General features: G+C 44.1%; 1 protein-coding gene across 2 annotated transcripts in view; it reads left to right on the forward strand.

Annotated features, from left to right (window-relative positions):
* The window catches only part of SLC46A1 (solute carrier family 46 member 1), a 45639-nt gene that overhangs the window by 19955 nt on the left and 12861 nt on the right, over positions 1–12823 (forward strand). The window contains exons 2-4 of one of the 2 annotated variants that reach the window (XM_088477811.1): positions 3029–3113; positions 4773–5025; positions 11575–12427. In XM_088477811.1, coding sequence (XP_088333937.1) covers positions 3091–3113; positions 4773–5025; positions 11575–12427 — 1129 coding nt within the window. In that variant the 5' untranslated portion in view covers positions 3029–3090. The remainder of the gene's footprint in view (positions 1–3028; positions 3114–4772; positions 5026–11574; positions 12428–12823) is intronic. The other variant, XM_088477812.1, reaches the window with a different exon arrangement.

Raw genomic sequence — 12823 nt, forward strand, 5'->3', positions numbered from 1 at the left:
ACGTGTGCTGAGCTGCAGTGGGAGACTGCTCGTGGCTGCTGCCTGACAGCAGTCTCCTTTGCCTGTGGGGGGGAACGATCACGCTGATCGCGTACTTTTTTATTTTTTTTGTTGAAGGGGGTGTGGCCACGCCTCCCGTGATCAGGCCTGTGCCTGGGCCCGGCAGAGCTCTCTACGGCCCTGGTTATGGTCATTGTAATTATCCATGTCCTTGTCCTATATTGTACTGTAAGTCACTTGTCAAATGTATTTGTTTATGTACTTTGTAAGGCGCTGCGGAACACTTGTGGCGCCATATAATTAAAGGATATTAATAATAATAATAATAATAATAATAATACATTCTATTGAACTCTCTGCTTAAAAGCTGTTTTACATTGCAAAGACGGTTTTTCCCGTAGCTACCCTGGTGCACTAAAAATACTTCAATAGCCTGCAAGTATCGAACTCTCTCCGTAAAATCTGTTTTACATTGCAAAAGACGTTTTTTCCCGTAGCTACCTTGGTTCACTACAAGTACTATAATAGCCTGCATGTATTGAATCTTCTGCTTCAAGTATTTTTAACACTGCAAAAAGTACTGTTTCTTTTTGTAACTAGTATTGCTAGCTTTTAAGTCCAAAATAAAATATTGTCGGACCCTCCTTCTATTGTGTCTGTTATTGTGTCTGCTAAAAGGGGGAACACTCACACTCTGATCCCTTTGAACTTTTTTCTTGTAGGTACCCACATCTGAGTGTAAAGAATACTAACACATGGCTTTGGGACACCACAATTTTATCTATGGGAGTTGTGTTAGTGTAACCTTGGCTTACTATTTTAGGCCCTGATTCAGAGCCGGACGCTCTGACCAGAGCGCTCGCTCTGAATCAGGGCCCACCTCCATTAATATGGAGCGTCCTCCTGGACGCTCGTATAGCTGTGGGTCACCACCCACAGCATATACGAGCGTGCAAAATGATGGACCATCGGAACTGCGAGTAAAAGCCTGCGGTTGAGTTTCTCAACCGCAAGGCCAGGAGTGATTTTGGCTCTATCAGAACCAAAATCACTCCCATTGACATCACTAGTGATGTCAGTGGGGCCGGCTTCAGACGGTAGGCGTTCCCTTGGGAACGCCTCCGTCTGGCAGGCACGACCCCGGCACGCCCACCAAAGGGGGCGTGCTGTCATGCTGTCAGTCACCATCGACAGCACGCCCCCTTTGATGAGACACTCCGAGCGAAGGAAAGTCCTTCGCTCGTCGGGTCTCGCGCATGCGCACGACGGAGCTCCCTCCGTCGTGCGTATGCGCAGTGGGGAACATCGACCCACTTGCGAGCGTACTGCCGCTCGCGAGTGGGTCTGAATGACCCCCTTAATTCGCTGAGCAAGGTGAGAGTGACTGCTATTGCTGCTGCTATTGCTGCTGGTGGTGGTGTGTTAAGATGATGGAATCGGGTAGCTGGTACTGTACTGATATTTCTTGCACTGTTCTGTTGGCTTTGAGGGGTCAATTAATGAAAAGCCCTGTTTCATGAAGCACTAGGCTTTTCTCTGCTTCATCGTATTAAAGAAGTATTTTCTGTGGAGATTTCTCCAGCAGTGCCCTTGAATAGTGTGCTGGGTACACATTGTACGATATTTTGTCTGTCGTTGTGTTGTCTGTCGCATCTTCAGGTCAGCCCTACATGCTGCTCAATCTGAAGAAGTGACTGACGATGCCATGCATGTGGATGCGGTGGGGAAACGACATATCGTGCAGTCGTTCACCAAAACATGTGGTGTGCACAGAGCGTACGATATGTTGTTTGTCGCGTCTGCTGTCGGCAGGGTACACAGGGCCTGATTCAGAGCCGGACGCTCTTTAAGAGCACCGTCGCTCTGAATCAGGGTGTTTTGTTTTTTTTGTTGTTGACCACCCACAGCTTTTGCGAGCGGCCAGGTGATGGTCACGACCATCTGGGCTTGCGATGAGACCCTTGTGGTAGGGTCTCGTCCGTCGCAAGCCCCAGAGAGCTTCCTGCTCTAACAGAGCAGGAAGCTCTCCACTGACATCACTGGTGATGTCAGTGGTGCCTCCCACAAACGGCAGGCGTTCCTTCGGGAACGCCTCCGTTTGTGTAGCCACCCCCCCTCCCCGCCTACAAAACGGGGCGAGCTGTCGATCAACATTGACAGCCGCCCCTTTTGTAGTGAGTCCCAGAGCAAGATAATTTCTCTCTCACTCCGGGGCTTGCACATGCGCGCGGCGCGCAGTACCCCACCATCGATGCGCTATGCGCTCGCGAGTGGGTCTGAATCAGGCCCACAGGTCGTCTAATGTGTGCCCAGCTTTAGAATCGCTTCCCCATACACTTCACCTCTCCTCCTTTGTCGCTCTGCCCCTAGAGTCCAGCGTCAGACCTGTGACAAGGGCGGATACTGGAGCGCTTGGCTACAAAACATTACTATATTGCATCATATTGATACAATATATACTTTATAGTGATATTTTCCGGTATCCAGTTCATGTTCTACATGAATACAGCCCAGAAACCACGTATCCACTTGCCGAGTAAACCGAGCTGTTGAACGATTACGACATCGTAATTGTTCAATCGCTCATTAATCTGGCATGAAAATGTTGAAAACGACCAGCGATGCGTGCTCCCGCTGGTCGTTTTCTACATCAATCATCGCCTGAACATGCCGGTCAATCTGCCTATAACAACAGATTAGGCATGTTCGGGGATGAGGGAGGGTGCCTGCACTGAACGACACATCGTTTAGTGCAGGGGATGAGGAATGAATAAGATGTCGTAATCGTACTGTCATTAGCCCATTGCCTAATGGATCCGCACCTTGAGTCTTTAAGACATAAATGTTGAAACCAAAATGTTTACATAATATCAATAATATCAATGTAATTAGTTTTGCCTAGTGGTTTTTTTTTTTTTTTTTTCCATTATTCCTTGTTCAATTTTTATACCATGTTGATATTAATTGTTGAACTTCTATGTATATTATATGTTATCTCCTAAGCACTGTTTTTTTTTTTTTTTGGCAGAGCAGGGTTTCATACTGCTCACCAGCTGGCGAGTGTGTGATGATTGCGGGTAGTGGTGCAGGATGCTAGAACAATGTAATAGCAGGTAAGAAGCACGTCTCTTATTTGGAGCTAAGTAGTTCATCACCCACCATGTCACTCTACACATTGGCAATATGACGCCGAGCATACACAGCACTAACTATGGCGGCCATTCATGAAATGAAGCCTCCCTTGAAGGACAGTAATGGAGCGTACACACGGTCAGATTTGTCAGACTTGTCAGATTTGTCAGATGAACGATTGAACGATTAAACGATCTGATCGATTTGGACGATTTTACCAAAGTTTTGAACGATTTGAACGATTTGAACGATTGAACGATTTTTGACTGCATTAAAATGAATGGAATCGTCCAAGTCTGACTGCAAACCCATCAGATGTCAGATATCGTTATCTGACAAACGGGAACGCGCATCGTTGATCGTCCATCGTTCAGGCATGTCAGATATGAACGATTTCCCTTCAGATATGAACGACTGAACGATTTTTAAATCGTTATCGTTCATATCTGAAGGAAAAATCTGATCGTGTGTATGCACCATAAGATGGAGTCTGCACATTAGTGCACTCCACTTTCAACAAAAAAGTACTAAACTGTTATGCTAATGCAATTGCCTTTATCAAGCACTGACAAGTTAAACAAACTGGTAACAGAATTGTATTATTCACACAGTAAAGGGGCACATCCACTAGCAGACTGTGAAAAGACTGCACGATTACGACATTGTGATCATGCAGTAATTTCACAGTCTGTGCTGTGCCTACACTGAACGATCAGTCGTTCAGTGTAGGCACCCTCCCTCATCCCCGAACATGGCCAATCTGTCGTTATCGGCAGAGTGACCAGCATGTTCGGGCGATGATAGATGTCAAAAACGACCAGCGGGAGCACGCATCACTGGTCGTTTTTGGCATTTGCAGCCCGATTTGTGCCCTGTTAATGAGCGATTGAACGATAACGATGTCGTTATCGTTCAATCGCTCTGATTAATCGGGTAGTGGATGTGCGCCTTAACACTTTACTGCCAATCGCAGTGCCACATTATTCTTATGTGTTGTGTGTGATCATACAAGAGAATAAGCATGTATTAATTGATTTGCAATTATAAGACCATCTAAAAATAACAGTCAGTTGTGCCAAAATCTCTCTTTGTTTTTAAAATCACTTATTTCTGGGATTTTAAGTGGGTCAGCCTCTAATCCAGTGTTGGCTAACCTTGACACTCCAGCTGTTATGGAACTACATAACCCAGCATGCACTGCTACAGTTTTGCTATTAGGGCATGCTAAAACTGTGGCAGGGCATGCTGGTATATATAGTTCCACAACAGCTGGAGTGTCAAGGTTAGCCAACACTGCTCTAATCCATCATATATGGCCATATAGCATGGGGGAGGGGGTGGAGAGGAGAGTGGAACAGAAAGGGGAAGGGAATAGAGAGGGGAGGGGTGGAGTAGATGAACAGTACAAGCAGCAGCAGCAGCAGGAATCTAGTCAGTCGCTGGAGCTTTTTTGCAGACTGATCACTGCACAAACAAAGGAAATCATACAGGGACATTCATTTTGTAAGATTTTACATAAACTTGGGCTCCTAAAGCATTTTATGTGGTGTTTTAAAGCAAAGGAATGGACAGGGACGAACACTAGGAAATTTGTGTTTTTGACCAGGGAAAACCAGGAAATGATTATTATTCTGTCCTAGCAGCATGTCTGAGAGCGACCTGCCCGACCTGGTCTCACCCGATATGGCGACCCAGGCTCCGGACAGGCCGAGGCTGCGGCGCTGCTACCCATCCCGGGTGACCGTGGAGCCAGTGCTCTTCCTGGCTATGTTCTCGATGGTGCTTCAGGGCCCACTAACTACTCAGTATCTGTGGGGCCGGCTGAGTGCAGACATCGGCTACAATGGGACCAAGATCGAGGGCTGCACGAACCAGTCCAACTCTCTGGAGAAGGTGAGACACACAATATGCACCATCCTCACAGCAACACAGGGCTCAGCTGAGAGCCCCATCCACCCTACACAGGCTGTGCACAGTGTCATCCACCCTACACGGGCTGTGCACAATCTTATCCACCCTGCATGGGCTGTGTGCAGTGCCGTCCACCCTACACAGTCTGTGCGCAGTGCCGTCCACACTACACAGTCTGTGCGCAGTGCCGTCCATCCTACACGGGCTGTGCACAATCTTATCCACCCTGCATGGTCTGTGCGCAGTGCCGTCCACCCTACACAGTCTGTGCGCAGTGCCATCCACCCTACACAGGCTGTGCGCAGTACTGCTATCAGCAATGTGTGATAGGGATAACTTGTGCACAGAACACTTGTATTACCAAATTGTTGAGCTCAATTATAATTCATTTTATTTAGGTTTCTCTCTGGCCTTTACCGGTTCCTTTTTTGTTTTGTACAGATGTGTCCTCATACACTATTGCCGCAGTCTTGCCAAACAGCCCCTCACCGTGCGCCAGGTCCTGTGCGACTCGGCTAACTCCAAGTTATTTTTCACTGAAATATGCATCTTTTAGTAATACAATGTGACAAAACCGCTTCGCGAGACTGCACTGATTAATTTGATATGCGACACTTGTGCATCTTGGTGCAAATGAGTCTGACTGTATATGAAGTGCTAAGATGCCGCAGCTTTTTTTCACGCCAACTTCCGTTGTGCGTCAACTGCAACTTTGTACATATTTAAAACGAAATCACGTACAGTTAGTCGCAGACGGCGTCTCTGGTACAGACTGAGTGGTGTTTCGCTGCGTCTGCGGTGCAAATAAGACTCAAAGTTAAAGGGAAACTTGTTACACTACACTGCTCAGTGCGGCACACGACTGATCTTCTGTAAATGTCATAGTGCTGGGAAACTAACCTGTTTTTTTTTTTTTTGTTCCCTTTCTACAGCTCTTTTTTATGTTTTTAAACTTTAAAGTGCAAATGAACATTCATGCTTGGCATAGAAAACAGTGTTCTCCAACTGTTTTGGTTTGTGATGTATGACAGCCCATTTATACTTCAGTGCAGTAGCACGCAGACAATAGTGCAGGCATCCCTGCACGCTGCCACAGTGTCTGCAGTGCTGCTGATCGGGCAGCATGGCAGGACCCCCCAGAGAGGAGCAGCCGCCGGGGAAATGTAAATGTAGCAGCCCTCAGCCCTCCAGTGTATAACTGGCAACTGTTCAGGGGAGCAGCCACTGGGGAAATGCAAAGTCACGATGTTGCGATGGTCCGATTATCGATAGTTCAATATGTCGATGACCGATATGTAAAAAATCAATATTTAATGTTTTGTTTTGTTTTTTAATTATATATATAATATATATATTTTTTTAAATTGTGTTGGATAAGTTATAAATAGATGTTCTTGACCTAATTCAATCATAAAAAGAAAAACACATTTGGTGCGTTTTTTGGAAAAAATACTAGCCAGTTAAGTGGTTAAAGGTTTTCGGTTATAAAGATAGAAGAGTAATCTAGAATCCAGATAGGTTATCCCAAAACCAGACTGTTCAGGAGAATAACTGACGTAGAGCTCCATTGGCCATTGCCACTTTTTTGGGATATGGTTGGAGTTAATTAGGTACATTTACCATGTTTCCGTCATCTCTGATGTATATCTGCACAGCTTTGTATTGTAAACATGTACGATAATGGCAACCAGAACATATACCATTACGTATATTAATGTAAACAAGTCTTACTGCTATTAGGGTGACGGCATACATTCTTTTATATCTTTTACCAACCTGTAAATGGATTAGTCACCATCCTGTATGACACTGTGTTTGTGCTGGTGAGCTGGTTTATTGTCTGGGTTTATTCATCACCCCCTAAGGGGTTATTTGAAAATTGTTAGACAAATGACACTATCACGTGTTAGTTAAGTAAGCATGAGAAATATATTTACAATCACTTGTGTACACATTACAAGCAATTGTGACAACATCAAGACAAACAACCCTCACATAAAATAATGTGCAGTTACACAATGATAATGTTTTCAGCTTGGGACTATTTAACAATCTCCAAAAATCTTTGATTTTCTGAGCTAGTCGTCTTTAGTGAATGCCATCTAAACATGGCATTTGTCCACTTTCCCCTATGGGCAAAGCAAGGTTAAGAGAGCGATCTTCTAATACCGCCACGATGGGCTGAAGCTCCTCCCAATATTTCTTGGCTTATCGTTTGCTATGCGCATGCATGCACCTGGCAGTAATATGATAGCGGAAGCTATCGCTATATTACAAATGTTTTGCCAGGATAGAATTTTGTTGGATGCACTGTCCCAGCAAAAGTCTTTTGGTAAATTGTCCCTATATAGTATCACTGATCATCGTCAATCGCATAAACAAGAGGTGATATTTATCAGGGCAAAAATGTGATTCCTCATAAGTATTCAATATTCCCATTAATCTGGTAAGCCCCTGATAGTTTTTACTTGCTTTGCCAAAGACAAGAAAGCCGTTAGCCCAGAGGTAAGTGCTCTGTGTTGGTAGGAGAAATAAAGTCCAAGTTTTTCTTTTTTTTCTTAACAGTTTTGTTAAATTGACTGGACTCCAGCTTTATGGAGAGTTACACCCACAACATTTGTATTCTTCTTGCACATGATAATTCTGACATCACCTGTCCAATCAGATAAATCCTTCTTTACCAGGTTCCATATACTGTACTTAAATATCCTCCTGACAGGCTCTTTTGCTAGCATTCCACATTAGGTACAAATGTAGCCAATATATACGGCAAATGGCTTTAATCTATCTTCTACAAGGTAGACCATAAATAAAATTTAGTGTAAATTCAGAATCTAAACCTAATGTTAGTAAAGGAGCCTTTATGTTGCCAGAAATTTTTTTTTGAGGGCATCTGCAACTTGGGAACATTGTGGCATACTTGCCTACTCTCCCAAGACTGTCAGGAGGCATCTGATTTTTTGGGTAGCCCACAGCACCCCGGAAGAGTGGGCACTTCTCCTGCATCTCGCCCACTTCCTAGTGAAGTGGGCAGAATGTGGAGAACTTTCCTGGGAATTGGCGGCCCGAGGAGTAGGGCGCGGGGACTAATGATGGGATTCTGTTAATCATGTAATATGACCTGCCCTCTATTTAAATATGCATGTTCCACAACACACTATCAGGATAGGCCGTCCCCGCTCCCATCACCACCCACCTGCACCTTTCCTCCGGGCTTCTCCCAGAGAGGAAAATAACAATGTCGGCAAGTATGCATGGTGGTCCCCAGCTCATAGTGTGTCAGCTCACTATACACAGTGGAATTTAGTGTGTGTGTTATACAGTGCACAGATAAATGAGAAGTGTCTGCTTGTGAGCCAACACTGAAAAGTTACAGTTGTAAATTTAAAAGTAGCTGAAGGCTGTATAAGCCCAAGGCTACATAAATGGATATTCTTGGAGCCTATAGGTGGGTTTAATAGTGTAGGGCTTTTCACATATTTCAGTTTCAAAGTGGCCTGTTAGCCTATCATAGAGCAGGTAAAGAGGCCCTTAGGAATATATAAAGGGGTAGGTCAAGTGCACCGACCTCTTTTCTTCAGGATTCCCCACTCTCCCCGATGCCCCCCTCCCCCCCCCCCTTGTGTTATTGTTGCAAGTTCTGCCTGATATTTGTCTCAGCTGGTTGGGTAAGCATTGTAGCAAGTGCTAGCCCTTTTGGAGAGTGATCTGTCTCGGCCCGAAGGGGTACCTGAGCATCTTTATTGAGGTTGTTATATATTCAGGTTAACTAATATTGAGGTTCTCAAGCTGTAGACAGCTTAATAACATCAATATTATTTAGACATAACAGATAATCTAGGTAGACAATAAATTACATTTAGTGTAAATTCAGCATCTACCTCCTAATGCTGGGTACACACTGGCAGATATATTAGGCGATCAATTGATCGGCCAATATATCTTGTGCCCGTCGGCCAGTGTGTACAGATGATATGTCTGTGAACGACATCGTTGAGACATGTGTCAGCTGGGCTGCACAGCTGATGCCCAATATATTGCAGATATATTGGGGCATCGGCTGTGTGTACGGGCGATCAGACGACCACCCGTAACCTTGCAACAGAGGCTGCGGAAGGGGGTCGCAGCTCGACACGCCCCACAGCCAGCATGACCCACGGCCAGAAGACAGATGATAGTTGTTCAGTGTGTATGAACAACCATCATCTGCAGATATATCTGTACCCAGCTTAAGAATATAACATAACATAATTTGTTTATAAATAAGAAATATTAAATAGTAACATAGCATAAAAACATAACAATAATATAATTTATAAATAAGAGATAATATAACATCATAATACAAAAATGATAATACAACTAACATTTGTGCCCCTGCTTCTTTACAAGTCGCAGAGCTTTTGTTAATATATATGTATGATATATATATATATATATATATATATATATATATACATATATATATATAAAAATTATAATTTGTCGACTTTAATTGTCTCCTCTCCGGGAGGAGCCCGGAGTGGAGATGCAAGTGACAGCTTCAGGGCGTGGCTGGGCACTCCACGCCATTAGACCCCGCCTCTGTCATGGCATACTGTCGCGGATTTAAGGAGGTAGGGCATTTCCAAATGACGAGATTTGCATAATTTTAACCACTCCCCCTCTCTATGAACATGAGATTCTCCGTATTCTCTCCCCATCCTGTCCACTTCACTAGGAAGGGGGTGGGATGCGGGGGAGCTGCCTACTCATCAGGGGGTGCAGGGGGGTCCGCCTGTCGCACCACCTCTCTACACACTGGGCGCTTGCCAATCGCTCAGGGAGCCGCTGGCCCGACCCCAGCATCTCTGGGCGCACGTCATCCATCACAGCTATCACTTCTGCTAAGTGACACCATTAAAGGGGGTGACAATAAAATAGCAGAGCAGCTCTTTGGATGGTGTCCCCTGGTGCGACCCGCACCATCCTAATGACGCCACTAGGTTCCATGAAATACAAGTTGACCAAAGTCCATAACTATCCGTAAAGGGAGAACACAATATATTATGAAGGTCACTTCATTCTATATTGTTTGGTGTGTGCAGTTTCCCAGCTATACAATAACTACATTTATACTGTAAGCACTGAATTGCTCCTGTAGTGAACTAATTGAAGGGTACCTGGACGAGTACATTGTTCAGTCACTACTTTGCCTCCATTAAACTTGATAGTTATATACAGACAAGTTTAATAATGGGTACATATAAATTGCTTACGTTTTTCTCCTTTTAATCAGTGATCTTTTATAACCTGACATTTCATTTATTACGGATCGATCTTTAAAATCCTATGTGACTCATCAAATCTTTGTTTATACCGACAGTTTTGCAAGACGTGCAAATAATCAAACACAAGTGGCACTATTAAAGAAAAATATATTGCTGCCCTTATCGTTTGGTCTTTAATGAGGTAACTTTGGGTACAGCCAAATATAACTCCAGTATGATTAGTGATTCAAGTCTGTTTTTTATGATAAAGAAAGGCCATTTCGTTACAGCTGTCTACATGTAATGTGTATAAATGCAGTCTGAGGATTTTAGAAACCACTGAACATATCCCTCCCAATAAGCAGACCGGGGTCCATAAATCACAGGTTTGCAGACTGGCATGGTTATTCAGTGCATTCCCAGTGATGCAATTATCATTTGGTGACTTCTAATATATATTATTTTTTATCATATTCTGCATATTTATCCTCCATCTCAAGAGTGCCAAATGATGTATGTAAGCGTTAGAGAGCTATTAGCTTAGAAATAATTTGATTGGTCATGCCGATGGAGTGCTGCAGATCACATAATAAGGTGACATTAAGCAGACCTGTCTCATACTATTCTGTCCAATTGTGTGATCACATGCAGTCATGTTGACTGAAGATTTAGGAATTGGAGACGTCAGCCTTTTGTCGCACAGATGCTTATGATCACTGCATTTATCCAGAAAATGGCATTGTTCCAAGTCTGAGTAGTGCCATACAGAAAAGCACAGACGGTGTAATGGTTAGCGTTACTGCCTCACAGCAATGAGGTCATGGGTTCAATTCCCACCATGGCCCTAACTGTGTGGAGTATGTATATTCTCCCTGTGCTTGCGTGGGTTTCCTCCGGGTACTCCGGTTTCCTCCCACACTCCAAAAATATACTGGTAGGTTAATTGGCTCCCCTCAAAATTGACCATAAGTGTGTATGTGTGTGTGCATGTGGTAGGGAATATAGATTGTAAGCTCCACTGGGGCAGGGACAGATGTGAATGGCCAAATATTCTCTCTGTAAAGCGCTGCGGAATATGTGTGCGCTATATAAATAACTGGTAATAATAATAATAATAATATAATGGGGAAATGCTGATTCCCTGTTGCATGTGATTTGGAAACTACATTTCCCATTATTTTCTCCGTTCGCTTCTGTGTTGCCCTGTTAATGTTCTCTATTATCATACCGTTTCTTGAATGTCTAATATACATTTGTTTCTTGCTATATCTCCTGCTCTTAGGAAGTGGAATCGCTGACCTCACACTGGAGTCTTTACCTGAACTTGAGTGGTTTACTTGTTGGCCTCTTCTCTGTGATGCTGCTGGGTCCATGGAGTGACCATGTTGGGCGTCGGCCCATACTCCTCCTTCCCTTCATCGGACTGACTTTGCAAGTTGTCATCTACCTTGTGGTCATGTACCAGAATCTCCATGTTGGTTATTTATTGCTTGGCCGCATTATTGGAGGTATCACAGGTGACTTCAATCTGATCCTTGCTGGTTGTTTTGCTTACATAGCGGATATCACCGATCGACCTTCACGCACATTCCGCGTCGCCATTTTGGAGGCTTGTTTAGGCATTGCCGGGATGATAGCTAGCATACTTGGTGGACACTGGCGGAAGATGCAGGGTTACATTAACCCATTCTGGCTAGCATTTGCTGTGAATATCTTTACTGCCTTTTATGTTTACTTTTGTGTCAAGGAATCAGTAAAAGATCAGAAACCAGCCAGGTTGTTCACTACCAAGCACTATAAGTCAATCTTTAACCTGTTTGCTTTGCCCGGAGAGAATAAAAGGCGGAGCAAGCTGTTCCTGTACTGTTTGGCTCTCCTGCTGGTGGTGACTGTTCACATGGGAGCCAAGGACCTTATGGTGATTTATGAGCTCAGCTTTCCTCTATGCTGGGACTCTGACCTCATTGGTTACGGATCTGCAGCTGAGCACCTCACCTACCTTAGCAGCCTAGCAGGTCTACGCCTCTTCCAACTGTGCCTGGCAGACAGCTGGGTGGCCGAGATGGGTTTCTTATCTAATATCTCTGGCCTGGTTGTCTTCTCTGTGGCCTCTACCACCCCTATAATGTTTACAGGTGACGTATAATATTTAATAGAGTGACCCTCAACTCTCTGGGCGCAATGTAAATATTTTTCAATCTGCATACACCTCTAGGGGGCAGAGTCAATTCTCTGCAAAGTGTCTCCTGGAGCTGTCGGCGATGGTACTTTACAACCAGTGACATCACTAATTTTCCCCCACTACCATAGAATACAGGAAATATAGCAATATTTGGCTACAGTACTATATGGTCATGTCGCACCTGGACATTGCTTTCGTACACCATCGAGAATTTAATCTATCCCATAGAACAGTATATTGCTATTCACACACAACCATTTATTTTGGGAAAGGGTTTTCATATTGGTGAATATTTGGCTGTTGCACTCTGGAGTGATCCCAATGGAACAAAAAGGATCATTTGAAGCTT

The sequence above is a fragment of the Taudactylus pleione genome, unplaced genomic scaffold (genome assembly GCF_031769625.1).
Source record: "Taudactylus pleione unplaced genomic scaffold, aTauple2 ptg000203l, whole genome shotgun sequence".
In the NCBI taxonomy this organism is placed as follows: domain Eukaryota; kingdom Metazoa; phylum Chordata; class Amphibia; order Anura; family Myobatrachidae; genus Taudactylus; species Taudactylus pleione.